General features: G+C 41.3%; 1 protein-coding gene across 2 annotated transcripts in view; it reads left to right on the top strand.

Annotated features, from left to right (window-relative positions):
• The first annotated feature begins 13768 nt into the window (after window positions 1–13768).
• nbc (sodium bicarbonate cotransporter) overlaps window positions 13769–15395 on the top strand; it is an 89506-nt gene continuing 87879 nt past the window's right edge. Inside the window, exon 1 of one of the 2 annotated variants that reach the window (XM_036976497.2) lies at window positions 13769–14256. In XM_036976497.2, coding sequence (XP_036832392.1) covers window positions 14237–14256 — 20 coding nt within the window. In that variant the 5' untranslated portion in view covers window positions 13769–14236. 2 annotated transcript variants of the gene reach the window in all.

The following is a 15395-nucleotide window of genomic DNA, read 5'->3' as shown; positions in this document are numbered from 1 at the left end:
GGCTTACCCTGGTGTGCCGTTTTTATAAATCTCTAGGACAAGGTGGCTTTTATCAATATTTTTGCCTGTATTTACCCCCCCAAAATGAAATGCTAATTAGCTGCTAATGTGACTATCATAAAAAAACTACAAATGCCATGATGATTTGGACGAGTCTGCGGAAATCGAGGCAAAGGTAAGAATCTCTGGATTATAACGATCTAATGTTAGCTAAATGTAGTAATGAATAAATAAACTACGTTTCTTTAAATTAACAATTCTGTGAACTGTCTTGTGCAAGTTTTAAATTGACACAATACCTGTTAGCAAAGATGTCAGCTAGAGATGATGTGCAGGAGTTTGCAGGTATTTGTAGTCTTGCGTGATGTCTACTTTGATACTAATTAGCATTTTCGAAACAGAGTAAATAGAGCCGAATATATTGATATGGCACCTTGTCTGAGAGAGATTTATATAGTTTTCAAAAAGTCATGCCAGGGTAAGCCTACACGAAACAGCCCATATTTTTCGTGTTTTCTGAAACCTCTTATGGGAAAATGTAATGTTGGAAAAACGATTGGAACCATTTCCCTGTTTGACCGCTAGGTTTCATTGGTATCTTGACACCACCACTGTGGGGCTCTTTGGGCTGGATGATTATCTTTTCATCACTCATCTTGAAATAACATACTAAAAACGTGAAAATCAATCAATCTGCCATCATTAACGTATCATTAAAAAATCTAATGATTTATTATTGAAATATTGAAATAGCATGGGCAACCGAGAAAATGAATTTGTACAATTTAAGGCCAAGTGGCAAACAATAATGCAGGCACTAGGGATAGGGGTGTGAGCATGCGGGTCTGGGCAGATGAGATTTAGTCATTGTTTGTGGTCCTCTGTAAATTGTTGTTTGTATGTATAAGTTTGTATCTGGAGTGGGGGGAGATATAAAATGTATATATAATAAACATTTTAAAAAGTGCTGTATTAACTTTTATTCAATTTAATAAATCACATTTAAGAATCGTTATCTAAAACATGTGTTGTAGGGCCTATGTATTGGACATTTATTAAATATTTTATAATAAGCTATTATTAGGCTATCAATAGGCCTTGGAATGTTGTCCTTTAATTCCTTTGTTTAGAAAGTAAACAGATAGGCTTACACATCAGTTTCACCCTGAGATTTTTATACATGTTTTCCCCCGTACTGCTGACAAATGGATTATTGGAAGGATGTGTGATAACTAGAAATCCAGCAGAGCCCGTATGTCTTAAGTACATAGATGTGACTATATTTATCTGGTATTGTGTTGTTTGGAGGGCAGTAGTGGAAAACATCCTGTTATCACTGACTACAGTCGAGTTATTGGTAGAGGGATGAGATGGGCTTACCAAGAAAAACTTCCAAAAGGACTCATTCGAGGCAGAAAGAAGTTGAAGCACTCAACAAAAAAGGCAGAGATTGATTTATTTTAGCTCACTTTAATCCATTGTACAGAATGAGAACAGGTGACTAAAGTTTGTTGTCAAGCGGGAAGTCTTCCTAATTAGTAGATAGACACGCACACATACACACAAACGTTTCACTTATGTAAATGAAGCCTGCTAATGTACTGTAGCTGTTTCATGTTAAGGATAAACACCAATGCTATGCCTGATATCAGAAAAAGCCATTAGTAAGACACTGATGGAAATTTGTCCTGCACTTCCTGTCCAGTTGCAGTGCTGTCATCCTCTCGCATGTCCACATCAAACTCTTGCACTGACCTGGCACACGAATTACACTGACGCTAATATCCATGTTCATTATGTGCTAACAGCTTGTTCTATATCGTGGGGCTTTGCTGCTCGTGGTCTAGCCCACTGCCTAGGCAGCCAATAGCCTGACAAAATAATTATGCACACGCTCCAGCCAATGGGAGTACAGCTCCCCCTATATATATAGGAGCGTGTCTCTACACTCAGCCTCCCACTTTCTTCAGCGTGACTGAAGATTTGTCTGAGGAATTGCATGACAAGATATGTCTCAAGACGATCCTGCCAAATTGATCCAGTCACGGCGTCATATATCATGAGCAAGAAGCCACCACCAAAAGCTCTTTTAAAAGGATACTTCAGAATTTTGGCAATGAGGCCCTTTATCTACTTCCCCAGAGTCAGATGAACTCATGGACTCACATGTGATTTGTTTGCTTGGGCCCACAGCTGCGCCCTGCTGTCCTCCAAGGTGCGGCGGAAACACTTTTTTTTCAGTGTGCACGTCCCCTCAAGCGTTTTATACTCACTCTCAGGTTCTGAGGGCTCTTCCAGAGATGATGACGTTCCTTCCTCTCTCTTGGTTACGGCTCAGAAGGCTTGCCACCACCGGTATCCTTACCTCACTCCACGTCTAGTGCTGTAGCTGGTCCTCTCATGCACACAGATGCAGGGGTAGAGCGGGTTTGTCCCTCACTCACCACGACCCCCTCAGGAGTGCGGTCAATGGTGATTACCCTTCCAGGTATAGTAAAACAGCGTCTTTGTTACCACATACGGCCCCTGCACTACAGGTTCCACTTCCAATCATGCCAAGGATGGGCATTGGGCCCACACACACTGTGTTCTCGACAGGCTCAAACGCTTGGGTTACGGATGTAACCATCACTCCGACGCCTCCAGTTCACACAAAAGGTAACAGGGTATCCTTTCCCTTTCAAGGGGGTCCCCATGGGCTGTGTCAACGTCCAATGGGCCGCGACCGACAGGGCCATAGAGGACTACAGACTGTTTCTACTGAACGCTCCTCGACTTTGCGCTCTCCTGCTTTCAGATAATTATTGGGAGTGGCGTTAAATCTGTCCTCTGCCCACCTGGTTAGATCGGACGCTGAGGCAAGGTTATGCCATTCAATTTTGTTCCACCTTTTATTGTAGAAACGGTGATGACGTAACCAGAGAAGGTTACAGGTCTGAACAAGGAAATTGCAGAGCTTCTGGTGAAGGAGGCGGTAACAGTAGTTCCCCAAGAGCAGAGAAACAACGGGCACTACTCACCCTATTTTCTCATGCCAAAGAAGGCAGGGTGGTGTGAGGCCAATTCTGGATCTGTGGGCCTTAAACAAGTCTGACTTTTCTGCATGATCACGACAAAGCGCATTCTGGAGCATATCCAGCAGGGCGACTTCTGCACGAGCATCAACTGGAGACACATGTACTTCCATGTGCCGTTGCCTCGGCATCACAGGAAATTTCTGAGCTTTGCTTTCCAAGGAGTGGCATACGAGTACACAAGATACGTCCTTGCACCTCGCGTCTTTTCCAAATGCGTGGAGGCGGCAATAGAACCGCTGCATCGCCAGGAAGTCAGGGTTCTGGCATACATGGACCTTCTGCTGGTTCTCACCCCATCAGTAGAGCTGGCGATCGTACACATGACCCGACTGGTGACTCATCTCACGCGTCTGGGTGTCCTCAGAATGGAGCGGAACATGACAAGCTCGGGTAATCGTAGGTGTGTGGCCTCCAATAGAACGCCACATCAACCTCCTAGAACTAGAAAAGTTTTTGTTGGAGCTACGGCACATCGCACCCATGCATCGAGGACACCATGTGTTGGTTTGCTCAGACAACCAGACCACAGTGACTTATGTGAACCGCCAAGGTGGGGTGAGATCTCCTGCTCTTCACACCTTGGTGGAGGAACTGTGGCTGTGAACTCACCAAGTGTCTTCTTTCATTGATGGTACGCCACATTCCGGGCCACCTCAATGTGGGGGTGGACCTCATGTCAAGAGGAGGCCCTTGACCCTCGAGACGACGAGTAGCGCCTACAACCCGACATTGTCCACCAGCTATGGGAACTTTCGGGAGAGCCGAGGTGTATCTTTTTGCTACACAGGAGAATGCACATTGCGGCCTCTGGTTCTCTCTTTGGGCACAGGATGGACCGCCACTGGGATTGGATGCGTTCACACACTACCCATGGCCAAGAGTTCTCCTACATGTATTATATATTTGATAAGGCCATTAGTTATTATTGCCTAGTTATCCTCAACATTGAGGTCTGAAAATCTTGGCTCATGGGCCACATCTGACCTGCAAATATGTCAAGGCTCAGTAGAAGACCCAGATGCAGACAGTTTTGAAGTAACAAAAGTTTATTACAAAAGCAGGGGGCAGGCAAACGGCAGGTCAAGGGCATGCAGAGGTCAGTAATACAGAGCAGAGTCCAAAAGGTACAGAACGGCAGGCAGGCTCAGGGCAGGCAGAGGTCAGTAATCCAGGTTGGTGTGACAAGGTACAGAATGGCAGGCAGGCTCAGGGCAGGCAGAATGGTCAAAACCAGGAAAACAGTCATTAGAGAAAGACAGGAGCACAGAAAAACGCTGGTAGGCTTGATGAAACAAAATGAACTGGCAAGAGACAAACGGAGAACACAGGTATAAATACACTGGGGATAATGGAGAAGATGGGAGACACCTGGAGTGGATGGAGACAAGCACAAAGACAGGTGAAACAGATCAGGGTGTGACAAAATCACGATATGATGGTATGTGAAGCGAATAGTAATTCCTATTGGAATCCAGCCAGAGAGAGGAAATTCAATCATTTGAATTTTATCACCCACAACCTGCATTCAGAATGACTGCTATGGCGAAGGACTTGACAAACCACACTTTTTACCTTAACACTGAGATTTTAACAATTACAAATTTGCTGTGAATATGATTGAGAAGTGTAAAAAAGAACAAATATGTATTTCTTCATTGGTAATCATTTGGGCTGTTTTATGAACGCCTAAAATAATTGAGGCCTATCAGAATGAGGGAACCTAAGGACGCTTTGTGTGATTCTAGTAGAAACAAAACTTCCCTGTGTCCCTACAAAGCCTACCTGAAGTGTTGTGCATAGCATACTGCATGCCCAGAAGATAGAGCTACACTCACTACCTGGTCTGGAGGGTCAGTGTGAGCTCTATAGGCTGAGCAAGGTGCCAGGCAGTGTTAAGTTGCAAACCAATCTGTTATTACCCACTTACTTGGAAATTAGTTCATAATCAGACAGTCGGTGAAGAGCCTTGATCAAGCGGGCCCTCGCAGCAAACTGCCTGTTATCTGCACAATAAAATAGGTCGTCACAGGTGAAAAATGTGTACCGGTAAGAAACCTTTCATGTGCATGAAATATTCAGTCGTGGCCAAAAGTTTGGAGAATGACACACATTAATTTTCACAAAGTTTGCTGCTTCAGTGTCTTTAGATATTTTTGTCAGATGTTACTATGGAATACTGAAGTATAATTACAAGCATTTCATAAGAGTCAAAGGCTTTTATTGACAAGTACATGAAGTTGATGCAAAGAGTCAATATTTGCAGTGTTGACCCTTGTTTTTCAAGACCTCTGCAATCCGCCCTGGAATGCTGTCAATTAACTTCTGGGCCACACCCTGGCTGATGGCAGCCCATTCTTGCGTAATCAATGCTTGGAGTTTGTCAGAATTTGTGGATTTTTGTTTGTCCACCCGCCTCTTGAGGGTTGACCACAAGTTCTCAATGGGATTAAGGTCTGGGGAGTTTCCTGGCCATGCACCCAAAATATCTATGTTTTGTTCCTGAGCCACTTAGTTATCTCCATCATGCTGGAAAAGGCATTGTTTGTCACCAAACTGTTCCTGGATGATTGGGAGAAATTGCTCTCGGAGGATGTGTTGGTACCATTCTTTATTCATGGCTGTGTTCTTAGGCAAAATTGTGAGTGAGCCCACTCCCTTGGCTGAGAAGCAACCCCACACATGAATGGTCTCAGGATGCTTTACTGTTGGCATGACACAGGACTGATGGACAAGTCTCCGGACAAGTTTTTTCCGGATGCCCCAAACAATCGGAAAGGGTATTCATCAGAGAAAATGACTTTACCCCAGTCTTCAGCAGTCCAATCCCTGTACCTTTTGCAGAATATCAGTCTGTCCCTGATATTTTTCCTGAAGAGAAGTGGCTTCTTTGCTGCCCTTCTTGACACCAGGCCATCCTCCAAAAGTCTTCGTCTCACTGTGCGTGCAGATGCACTCACACCTGCCTGCTGCCATTCCTGAGCAAGCTCTGTACTGGTGGTGCCCCGATCCTGCAGCTGAATCAACTTTAGGAGACGGTCCTGGCGCTTGCTGGACTTTCTTGGGCGCCCTGAAGCCTTCTTCACAACAATTGAAAACCGCTCTCCTTGAAGTTCTTGATGATCTGATAAATGGTTGAGTTAGGTGCAATCTTACTGGCAGCAATATCCTTGCCTGTGAAGCCCTTTTTGTGCAAAGCAATGATGACGGCACGTGTTTCCTTGCACGTCACCATGGTTGACAGAGGAAGAACAATGATTCCAAGCACCACCCTCCTTTTGAATCTTCCAGTCTGTTATTCAAACTCAATCAGTATGACAGAGAGATCTCCAGCCTTGTCAACACTCACACTTGTGTTAATGAGAGAATCACTGACATGATGTCAGCTGGTCCTTTTGTGGCAGGGCTGAAATGCAGTGTAAATGTTTTTGGGGGATTCAGTTCATTTGTATGGCAAAGCGGGACTTTGCAATTAATTGAAATTCATCTGATCACTCTTCATAACATTTTGGAGTATATGCAAATTGCCATCATACAAACTGAGGCAGCAGACTTTGACACAAATATTAATTTTCATTCTCAAAACCTTTGTCCACGACTACAGGTAACTGCCAAACTGCCAAGGAAACACCAACATATAGTGTCTTAATAGGGTGTTGGGCCATCACAATCTGTCTTGGCATAGATTCTACAAGTGTCTGGAACTGTATTGGACGGATGCAGTACCATTCTACCACAAGAAATTCTATAATTTGGTGTTTTGTTGGTGGTGGTGGAAAATGCTGTCTCAGGTGCTGCTCCATAATCTCCCATAAGTGTTCAATTGGGTTGAGATATGGTGACTGAGAGACACAACCCTTTAAACCCCCTAAGCTCCTTTTGAGACTCCTCTTTCAAAGTCACTGAGATCTCTTTTTCTAGCCATGGTAGCCAAAATAATGGTCAACTGGGCATGTGTTTTTTATTTATTTTACCTTTATTTAACTAGGCAAGTCAGTTAAGAACAAATTCTTATTTTCAATGACGGCCTAGGGGGTTAACTGCCTGTTCAGGGGCAGAATGACAGATTTGTACCTTGTCAGCTCGGGGATTTGAACTTGCAACCTTCCAGTTACTAGTCCAACGCTCTATCCACTAGGCTACCCTGATTGACCATAAGCATGATGGGATGTATTAATTGCTTAATTAACTCAGGAACCACACCTGTGTGGAAGCCCTGCTTTCAATATACGTTGTATCCCTCATTTACTCAAGTATTTCCTTTTGTCTGTTACCTGTAGATGAGCTTTGAGTGCAGTTCAGTGCAGTTACATTTGGTGGAGTTCTTGGTTTGCCAAAAGTGTGTGGTCACTCCAGCCCTTTATAAGGTGCTGCATAGCAAAGTTATGTTTCTAACTCAAAGTAGTGGATTACATATTTTATTAATCACATTTGTCAGTCAGTCATCTAAAAAATACAATAATTGTGTGGTAGGGCGATTTATTGGACATTTATTAAATATTTTATAATAAGTTATTATAGGCCTTGGAATGTTGACCTATAATTAATTTGTTTAGAAAGTAATCAGAGGCCTCACATCAGTTTCACCATGAGTTTTTTTTGTGTTTTTACTCCGTGCTGCTGACAAATGAACTATTGGTTGGATGTGTAGTAACTACATATCTAGCGGAGCCCGCATCTAAGGACATAGATGTGACTATATTTAGCTGGTATTTTTGTTAAGAAAGCTGTTTGGAGGGCAGTAGTGAAAAACATCCTGTTATCACTGACTACAGTCAAGTTATTGGTAGAGGGATGAGAAGGGTTTTCCAAGAAAAACAATGAATATATGGCAGCACCCAAGGGGATTTAATGTTTTTAGCTCTACCCATAGATTTTGCTGTCACATGTTGTCCCCATGAGTGACAGAACACTGAGCAAGGCTGAAACACCTGCATTTTAGAACTGCCTTACAAAAGAAAACAAAAAAATAATAATTGTTTTTATGCGGCTTTATTAACTCAATGATTGTTTTTACATTGTTTGCAAACTGAAATGTGACACTTATTAATGCAAAAATAACGTGCAAAACAGGTGGGGCTCAAAACAGGTGGGGCTCTGCCCAACCTGCCCTGAATGACGGGTTGCCACTGAACAGGTGACACGTTTCAACGTTACTCTTCCTTATTAGTACAGGGATGTTGATAAATGCCGCGTTCATGTGCTAGTCGGTACTAGGAAACTGAAATTTCCGACTTGCTAACTGGTTGAACGTGGCACGTTTACAACCACAACCAGTTAGCAAGTCGTACATTTCTGAATTGCCTAGTACCGACTAGTACGTGAACACAGCAAAAGACGGCTACATACATGTTTCACCATTGGAAATTAGTCCCGAAGAGCTGCTAATGTTAATGTTTCATGTTGAGAGTAAACACCAATGCTATGGCTGATATCACAAAAGGCCATTAGTTAGACACACACACTAACTTGGTTTCCATTCAATTGGAGACAGATTTTCATGCAAACATTCTAGAATCCGCATAAAGAAAACAACATGTGAATTCTTCAACTAGTGTTTTTTTTCCTCAAAGTGGACTTGCTTTTTTTTAATACAAATTACCAGCAATCAACAATTTACATCACTACATCAAACATGTCTAACGCAAAACAAACCACACAGGTAAAAACAAGAAGAGACTTTAAATACATATGTACTAAAAATAAGAAAAAAAAGGGCAATTGTATTCACTCAGAAAAAAAAATGCATTATAATGACTGAATAATAACTGAAGAACATGTCATTCTTTTTGTTATTAACTATGGATGTCTTAACTAGATTATTACATTCAATCAGAAATATTTTACATTTTGGTGTAGAATTATAACAAATTTTGTTTGATTTATTTAACCTTTATTTAACCCATTGAGACCAAGAGTATTTTTCAAGAAGGCAGCAACAATCAATACATTACAGAACTAAAACATACAACAATACAATACAATTCAACAACATGATCCAGCCTCAATAAGCATGTACACTCCTCTGTAACAGTCTCCCATCAAAAATGTAAATTCATTCAGAGGCACTAACATATCTAGATGCAGCATGGATTGTAGACTATTCCTTGGCTCTGTTGCACAAGATGAGAAGGCAGTCTTGCCTAATACTGTAAATGTCCTGGGGGCCTTATTAAGTAGCAACCACCTAGCAGACCGGGTATGGTAACTGCTGGTGGTGAAGGAGACCAGACTACATAGGTAAAGAGGGAGTTTACCCAAAAGGGCTTTGTAGATGAACACATACAAATGTGCCTTTATGTGCATATAAAGTGAGGTCGAACCAAACATTTGGTACAAGGTGCAATGGTGGGTGAGTGACTTGGCATTTGTAATAAAGCTCAAGGATGCATGATTAGCAGAGTCCAATCTCTGTAAGACAGAGGAGGCTGCATGCATATACAACAAGTCACCATAATCAATTACAGCGCGAAAAGTGGCCTGAACAAGCTTCTTTCTAGCCATAAGTGGGAAGCAAGCCTTATTACGAAAGTAAAAACCCAATTTCAATTTAAGCTTCCTCACAAGATTATCAATATGAACTTTAAAGGACAACTTGTCATCCAACCATATAAAAGGTATTTGTAGGATGACACTTTTTTAATGGATAAGGCACCAGATGTGAAAATGCTAACCTTCTCTGTCTGAGTACGAGCTCTGGTAAAGGTCATACATGTTTTGTACATTCAAGACCAGTTGTAGACAATAAAGGAAGGCTTGCAGTGACTGAAAAGCATTACTGGAGCTCTTCAACAGCCTTCACCTGTAACGCCTGCTTCCAACTCGCACTCTCAGACACGTAGATCTGTTTGTACTGTACTTTAGCCTATCAGATTTCCTGTAATCAATCTATTGCCTGATCTCCCGGACGATGTTACTAGCCTTTTCCCTGCCTCTACTGTTGCCTTTTTGGACCACCTGTGTATGACCTTCTGCCTGCCCCTGGACCCAGCTACCTGCCTCGTTCTGTTGTCCTTTACAATTAAACACCTGCTGCGCCCTGTGCTTGAAACCAGCTCTCTGTCTCCCATTGTATTCATTACATAACCAGAGAAGGAGCACATTAATATATGACTGTATCATATGCATATAGATGCAACTTTGCTGGTTGCATCTCATTTCCCAAATCATTAATACAAATTGAAAACAACACAGGAGATAAAATGGAACCCTGGAGCACACCTCTATTAATCTCTAGAAAGCTAGACTTGTGATTGTCAGCATATACACATTGTGTTCTGTCAGAAAGATTGTTCTTAAACCAATTTACTGCACCTTCACTGAGACCAATGTTACTGAGTCTAGCTAGCAACAATTCATGGTCAACTGAATCAAATGCCTTTGATAAATCAACAAACAGAGCAGCACAATGCTGCTTTTTATGAAGTGCATTAGTGATGTAATTTGTCACTGCCATAGCTGCAGTTGTGGTACTGTGCCCCGATCTAAAGCCAGACTGAACCCCGCTCAGTATGTTCTTTTCAATTAAGAAGTTTTTTTAACTGAGTTCACTAGGGATTCATAGACTTTGGCCAGGTTAGGGAGTTTGGAGATAGGACAATTGTTATTAGGATCTGAGGGATCTCCAACCTTTAGCAGTGGGAGGACATAAGCTGATTTCCAAATGCTGGGTAGGGAATTGGTCAAGAGGCTCAAGTTGAAAATGTGAGCCACAGGTTCAGTACTAATACCAGCTGTTACCTTTAAGAGGTAGGGATCCAGGTTGTCTGGACCTGCATACATTTTAGTGTGTATTGCCTTTAGTGCTTTATAGACCTCAGTATAAGAAACAGGCTCAAAGTTAAAATGGTTCACATGAGGGCCTATATCTTAGTTTATTGTAACAGAGCTTACATTAGAGGCCTGGGACCCACCATTATCAAAAATTGAGCCAGCAGAAGTGCTTGTTAAAAACCCCATACAATATCAGCTTTATCCTTCACTTCACTCACTAGAATCCACCATTAATAAATGGTCAGGAACGTCAGAGGATACATTAGAACCTGACACTGATTTGATTAGCTTCCAGAACTTGGTATGGTTGTTTAGGTTCTCTGTGACTGCATTTAGATATAAATCGGATTTGGATTTCCTGGTCAATCCTGCAAATTTGTTTCATAGTGCTCTGAAGGAGGCCCAGTCAACAGGAGCATTTATATGTCTAGTTTGAGCCCAAGAGACAAATGGACTTGCTGCAGATAAAAATGGGTAAGTGATGACAGTGCACAAAATGTAATGTAAGTTACATGTAAGTTAAATGTAAGTTTTCATGTATCGAATAAAAATCTAAAGTTCAATTCAACGGATAGTTTTGTCACAAAAACTGCTTAGTTAAATAGAAAATGTGCCTATTCTGGTTTTGACACGTGCGCTCTAGCCAACAGCTCACAGACACAGTGCAGGTAGGCTATGCTGGTACAGTAGGCTAGTCTACATGATTAGATTATTATGGATAAAGAGCGAGAATATTTGTATTGGTCAAAGGCAGTCAAGCATCGATCATCATGTCACCAGAATAAGACCCTCTATATTTATGGTAAAGTTCATAACCGTGCACTTTCACCACCCTGTGAAGTTCATCATAATTTAATCTGTATCCTAATAAACTGCATGGTTTCCGGAGTTGTAGTAGGAGGACCACACACCATATCATCACGTGACACTAAGTTTACTTCCATATGATGGTTATTATATCATCTGCGTTTTCACAGCCATTTCGCACATAATTAATTTTTTCAGACACAAAAAGATTCCACCATGGAACACATTTTTTTTTTAATAAGGTATGACTTTACTCAAATAAAAACTTGATGGAAATGTGGTTATTGATGTGAATTAATCTTTTACTTCCTGTCCAGTTGCAGTACTGTCATCCTTTCACACATCCAAGCATTGCTCCACATTGTATCCACATCAAACACTTGCACTGACCTGAAGCACTAATTACACTCACATTAATATCATTATTCATGATGTGCTAACAGCTTGTTGTGTGCTTTTCATCAAGGTCAAAGAGTTTCTCAGTACTTTGTAAACATTAGCAGATCACCGTCACAGTTTGCCCTGGAGGGGAGCCAGTGAGATGTGGAACCTGTCAAACAAAGTGACACTGTATTTGATGATGTTTTGTAATTAATGATGTCAATGATTTTCAGGGGCGCAAGTTCACTGTGGACGGGAACAGGGGAATGTCCCCCCCCACATTCTGAAATTGCATTTTTGTCCCCCCCAGTCTTATCATTGGAATGTGATACAAAACGAGGCACGGGTGTGCTTTAGGACCATGCGGACGCCTCCGAGCAGTCCGGTAGGCTGTTGGAAGTGTTTATCTGACTGGATAAAAAATAAATTATAATAATTATGTCCCCCCCCCCCCACTTCTAAAACCAAAGTTGCGCCCCTGATCATTTGTATATATTATTTTTTAAAGCCTTTTAAATATATTGACCTGCATGGGTACTATAATGAGTTTGTATAGCTTGGTTTCACTTTCATGCCTTGTGTTTTTCAATATGAATGAGAAAGGGGGGAAAAAACATGTATTTCTTCATTGGTAGTCATTTGGGATGTTTTATGAACGGCAAAAAAAAATAGGCTACCATTATGAAGGACCATAGGGACGTTTTGTGGGATCCTTGAGGAAACACACCCAGTTGGTCCCTGCAAAGCCTACCTGAAGTGCATAGCATATGCCTAGAAGATGGAGCTATACTAACTTCCTGTTCTGGAGGGTCTTTGAGCTTTATAGGCTGAGCAAGGTGGCGCTGGCAGTGTTAAATTGCAAACCAATCTGTTATTACCAATTTACTTAGAAATTAGTTGATAATCAGACAGGCCGTGAATCTACACAATAAAAGAGTCTGTCAGGTGCAAATGTGTACCTGTATGATAGACCTATCATGGCCATGAAATATAGATGAACTTTGAGTGTAGGTGGTTTAGTGCAGTTATAGTTTATTTATTCGCATACAAAGATTTGCAGATGTCATCTCATGTGCTGCAAAATGCTTATGTTTCTAGCTCCAACAGTGTAGTAATATGGGGCGGCAGGTAGCCTAATGGTTGGAGTGTTGGACTAGTAACCGAAAGATCTGACAAGGTAAAAAAAATCTATCGTTCTGCCCCTGAACAAGGCAGTTAACCCACTGTTCCCAGACAGTCATTGAAAATGATAAACAAAGTTTATTTTTTATCTAGCAATGGAGCTATAGGACAGTCTCATTGTAATGGCTGGAACGGTATGACACATATGGAAACCAGCTCCTCCCACCAGCCTCCACTGATACAATAACAATACACATCATCCAAAAAGTAAAAAAATAAATAGCCATTTCTAATTCATAGTAGTGGATAAATGTATTCATCATATATATTAATCATTAGCCTATATTTATGAACCACAACAAAAAAAAAATGGGTAAAAAAATTGTAATTTGGTGATTTCACATTTGATAATTATCCCTTATCAATAGGCCTTGGAATGTTGACCCATAATTCATTTGTTTAGATGGTAAACATAGGCCTACGCATCAGTTTCACCTTTACTTTTTTTTCTTTGTACACCGTGCTGCTGAGAAATTCATTATTGGAAAGATGTGTGATAACTAGAAATCCAGCAGAGCCCAATATCTCTAACTTTTTGACCTCTACCTCCCACTTGTGGCGTGACGTTGAAAGAGGGATGGAACTTAAAAAAATGGAAAAAGACACGCCGCACTCAGAGCTTCTTCAGACACGCGCAGAGAAATACGAAAACGATCGCGAAACTTCGAATATTTACTTAGAATGGTGTGATAAAAGCTATCGCGGTATACATAATCTAAAAGTCCGTTTCTATATGTGTTGTCGAACCGATTAAATGTCATTGATTACTGCCAGATAGTTGTATACGCATTTTAATAACTTTTCTTTAAGAGTTTATTCTTTCTTTTCAAAGGCAGGAGAGAGTTGCTTAATGGAGTGAGACCAACGTTGCTAAATTGTTTCGTGTAATACAGTTTGTACGCATTGTTTTGAAACAAATCTCAACAAATTTCTTGCTTTCATTGAGCAAGGCGATTGGGACATCGGCTTCAGTCTTCTGGAGTCATCCCCGAGGAAAAGCTGGACAAAACTCCGGCAGAATGAGCACCGATAAAAACAAGTGAGTATGAACCAGTTTTTTTTGTGACAATTTCCTAAAGTTAATCTTTATTTTCCACTAGCCTATGTAGTGGTTTTGGTGGTGTCTGTTGGACTGGGCATGTTGCGCTTCAAATATTGTCCCGGTCAGAAGTGAGGTAATTTAATAGCATATCACGTTACTGCTGAGTAACGTTAGCAGATGTTCCTAATACTAGCTACTTGGATAGAGTTCATATTTCAACACACGCTAACCACGGCCATTATACTGGAATCTACGCGTAATTACGCAAAGCCATTTTGTCGCCAAAAGTGTTCCATCATGGAAAATCTTTATGGCATGGCATTGTTTACCTTTTGAGAAACCTTAAAAGCAGGGGGAAACTATGAAGTAATAAATTACAACCTTTCAAGGAAGGTGCCTTGTGGTAAAGCGAATTAGCCACGTTAACTATTTAGCACCCTACATTGATTAATTCTCAGTAGCTAACAGATCTTATACACAAATGAGGTCTGGATAAGCTGCCTGTTACCGCCGCTTCTCCAAGGCTGAGGCATAAGAGTGCACGATAATCTTCTTTTCCGAGAGCCTGTCACAATCAATTAGATTGTACGTGTCTAAATAAGACACTAGAGCCAAGTGTATCGCTCGTCAGGGTGAATACATACATGTCTGAATATTGACAACACCACAAAACGTTTAACTCTCCTTCGGTCTGTGTGGCCTCTCTTGAAAGTATAGCGGAAGAGGCAAAGCGAGAGCGTTTACTCTGCCCTAGCCCCTGCTGAGTCCCCAACAACCGGATGTTCCGGTTTTCAGGGGAAATAGAAAGGTATGTGACACGACTTCCGCTTTTGGACATTAACTTGGCGAGAGGGTGGCGCTCTATATTAACTCCTCCTCCACATTTACTGGATTGGTTGAACAGTACAGAAGATAACCTTAAAACAAAGTTTTTTTTTCTTGTCCTTAAGGTCTGTGTCATAGATCTAGTTTCAGGCATTTCTTTTACGTTTGCTACGTTCGGTTGACAACATCTGTCCACGAAAATAAGACTACAAAGTGAGATTTTGTTGTATGAGGGTCAATGAGTGAATTTGTAAAACAAAAAATGTAATTGCTAATTTGTTAAGTGAGGTTTACTTGATCGAATAGAAGTT

Source organism: Oncorhynchus mykiss, chromosome 5 (assembly GCF_057628025.1).
Source record: "Oncorhynchus mykiss isolate SJ-2025 chromosome 5, ASM5762802v1, whole genome shotgun sequence".
NCBI lineage: Eukaryota > Metazoa > Chordata > Actinopteri > Salmoniformes > Salmonidae > Oncorhynchus > Oncorhynchus mykiss.
The sequence above is the reverse complement of the archived record's forward strand: the minus strand, read 5'-3'. Positions and strand labels throughout refer to the sequence as shown.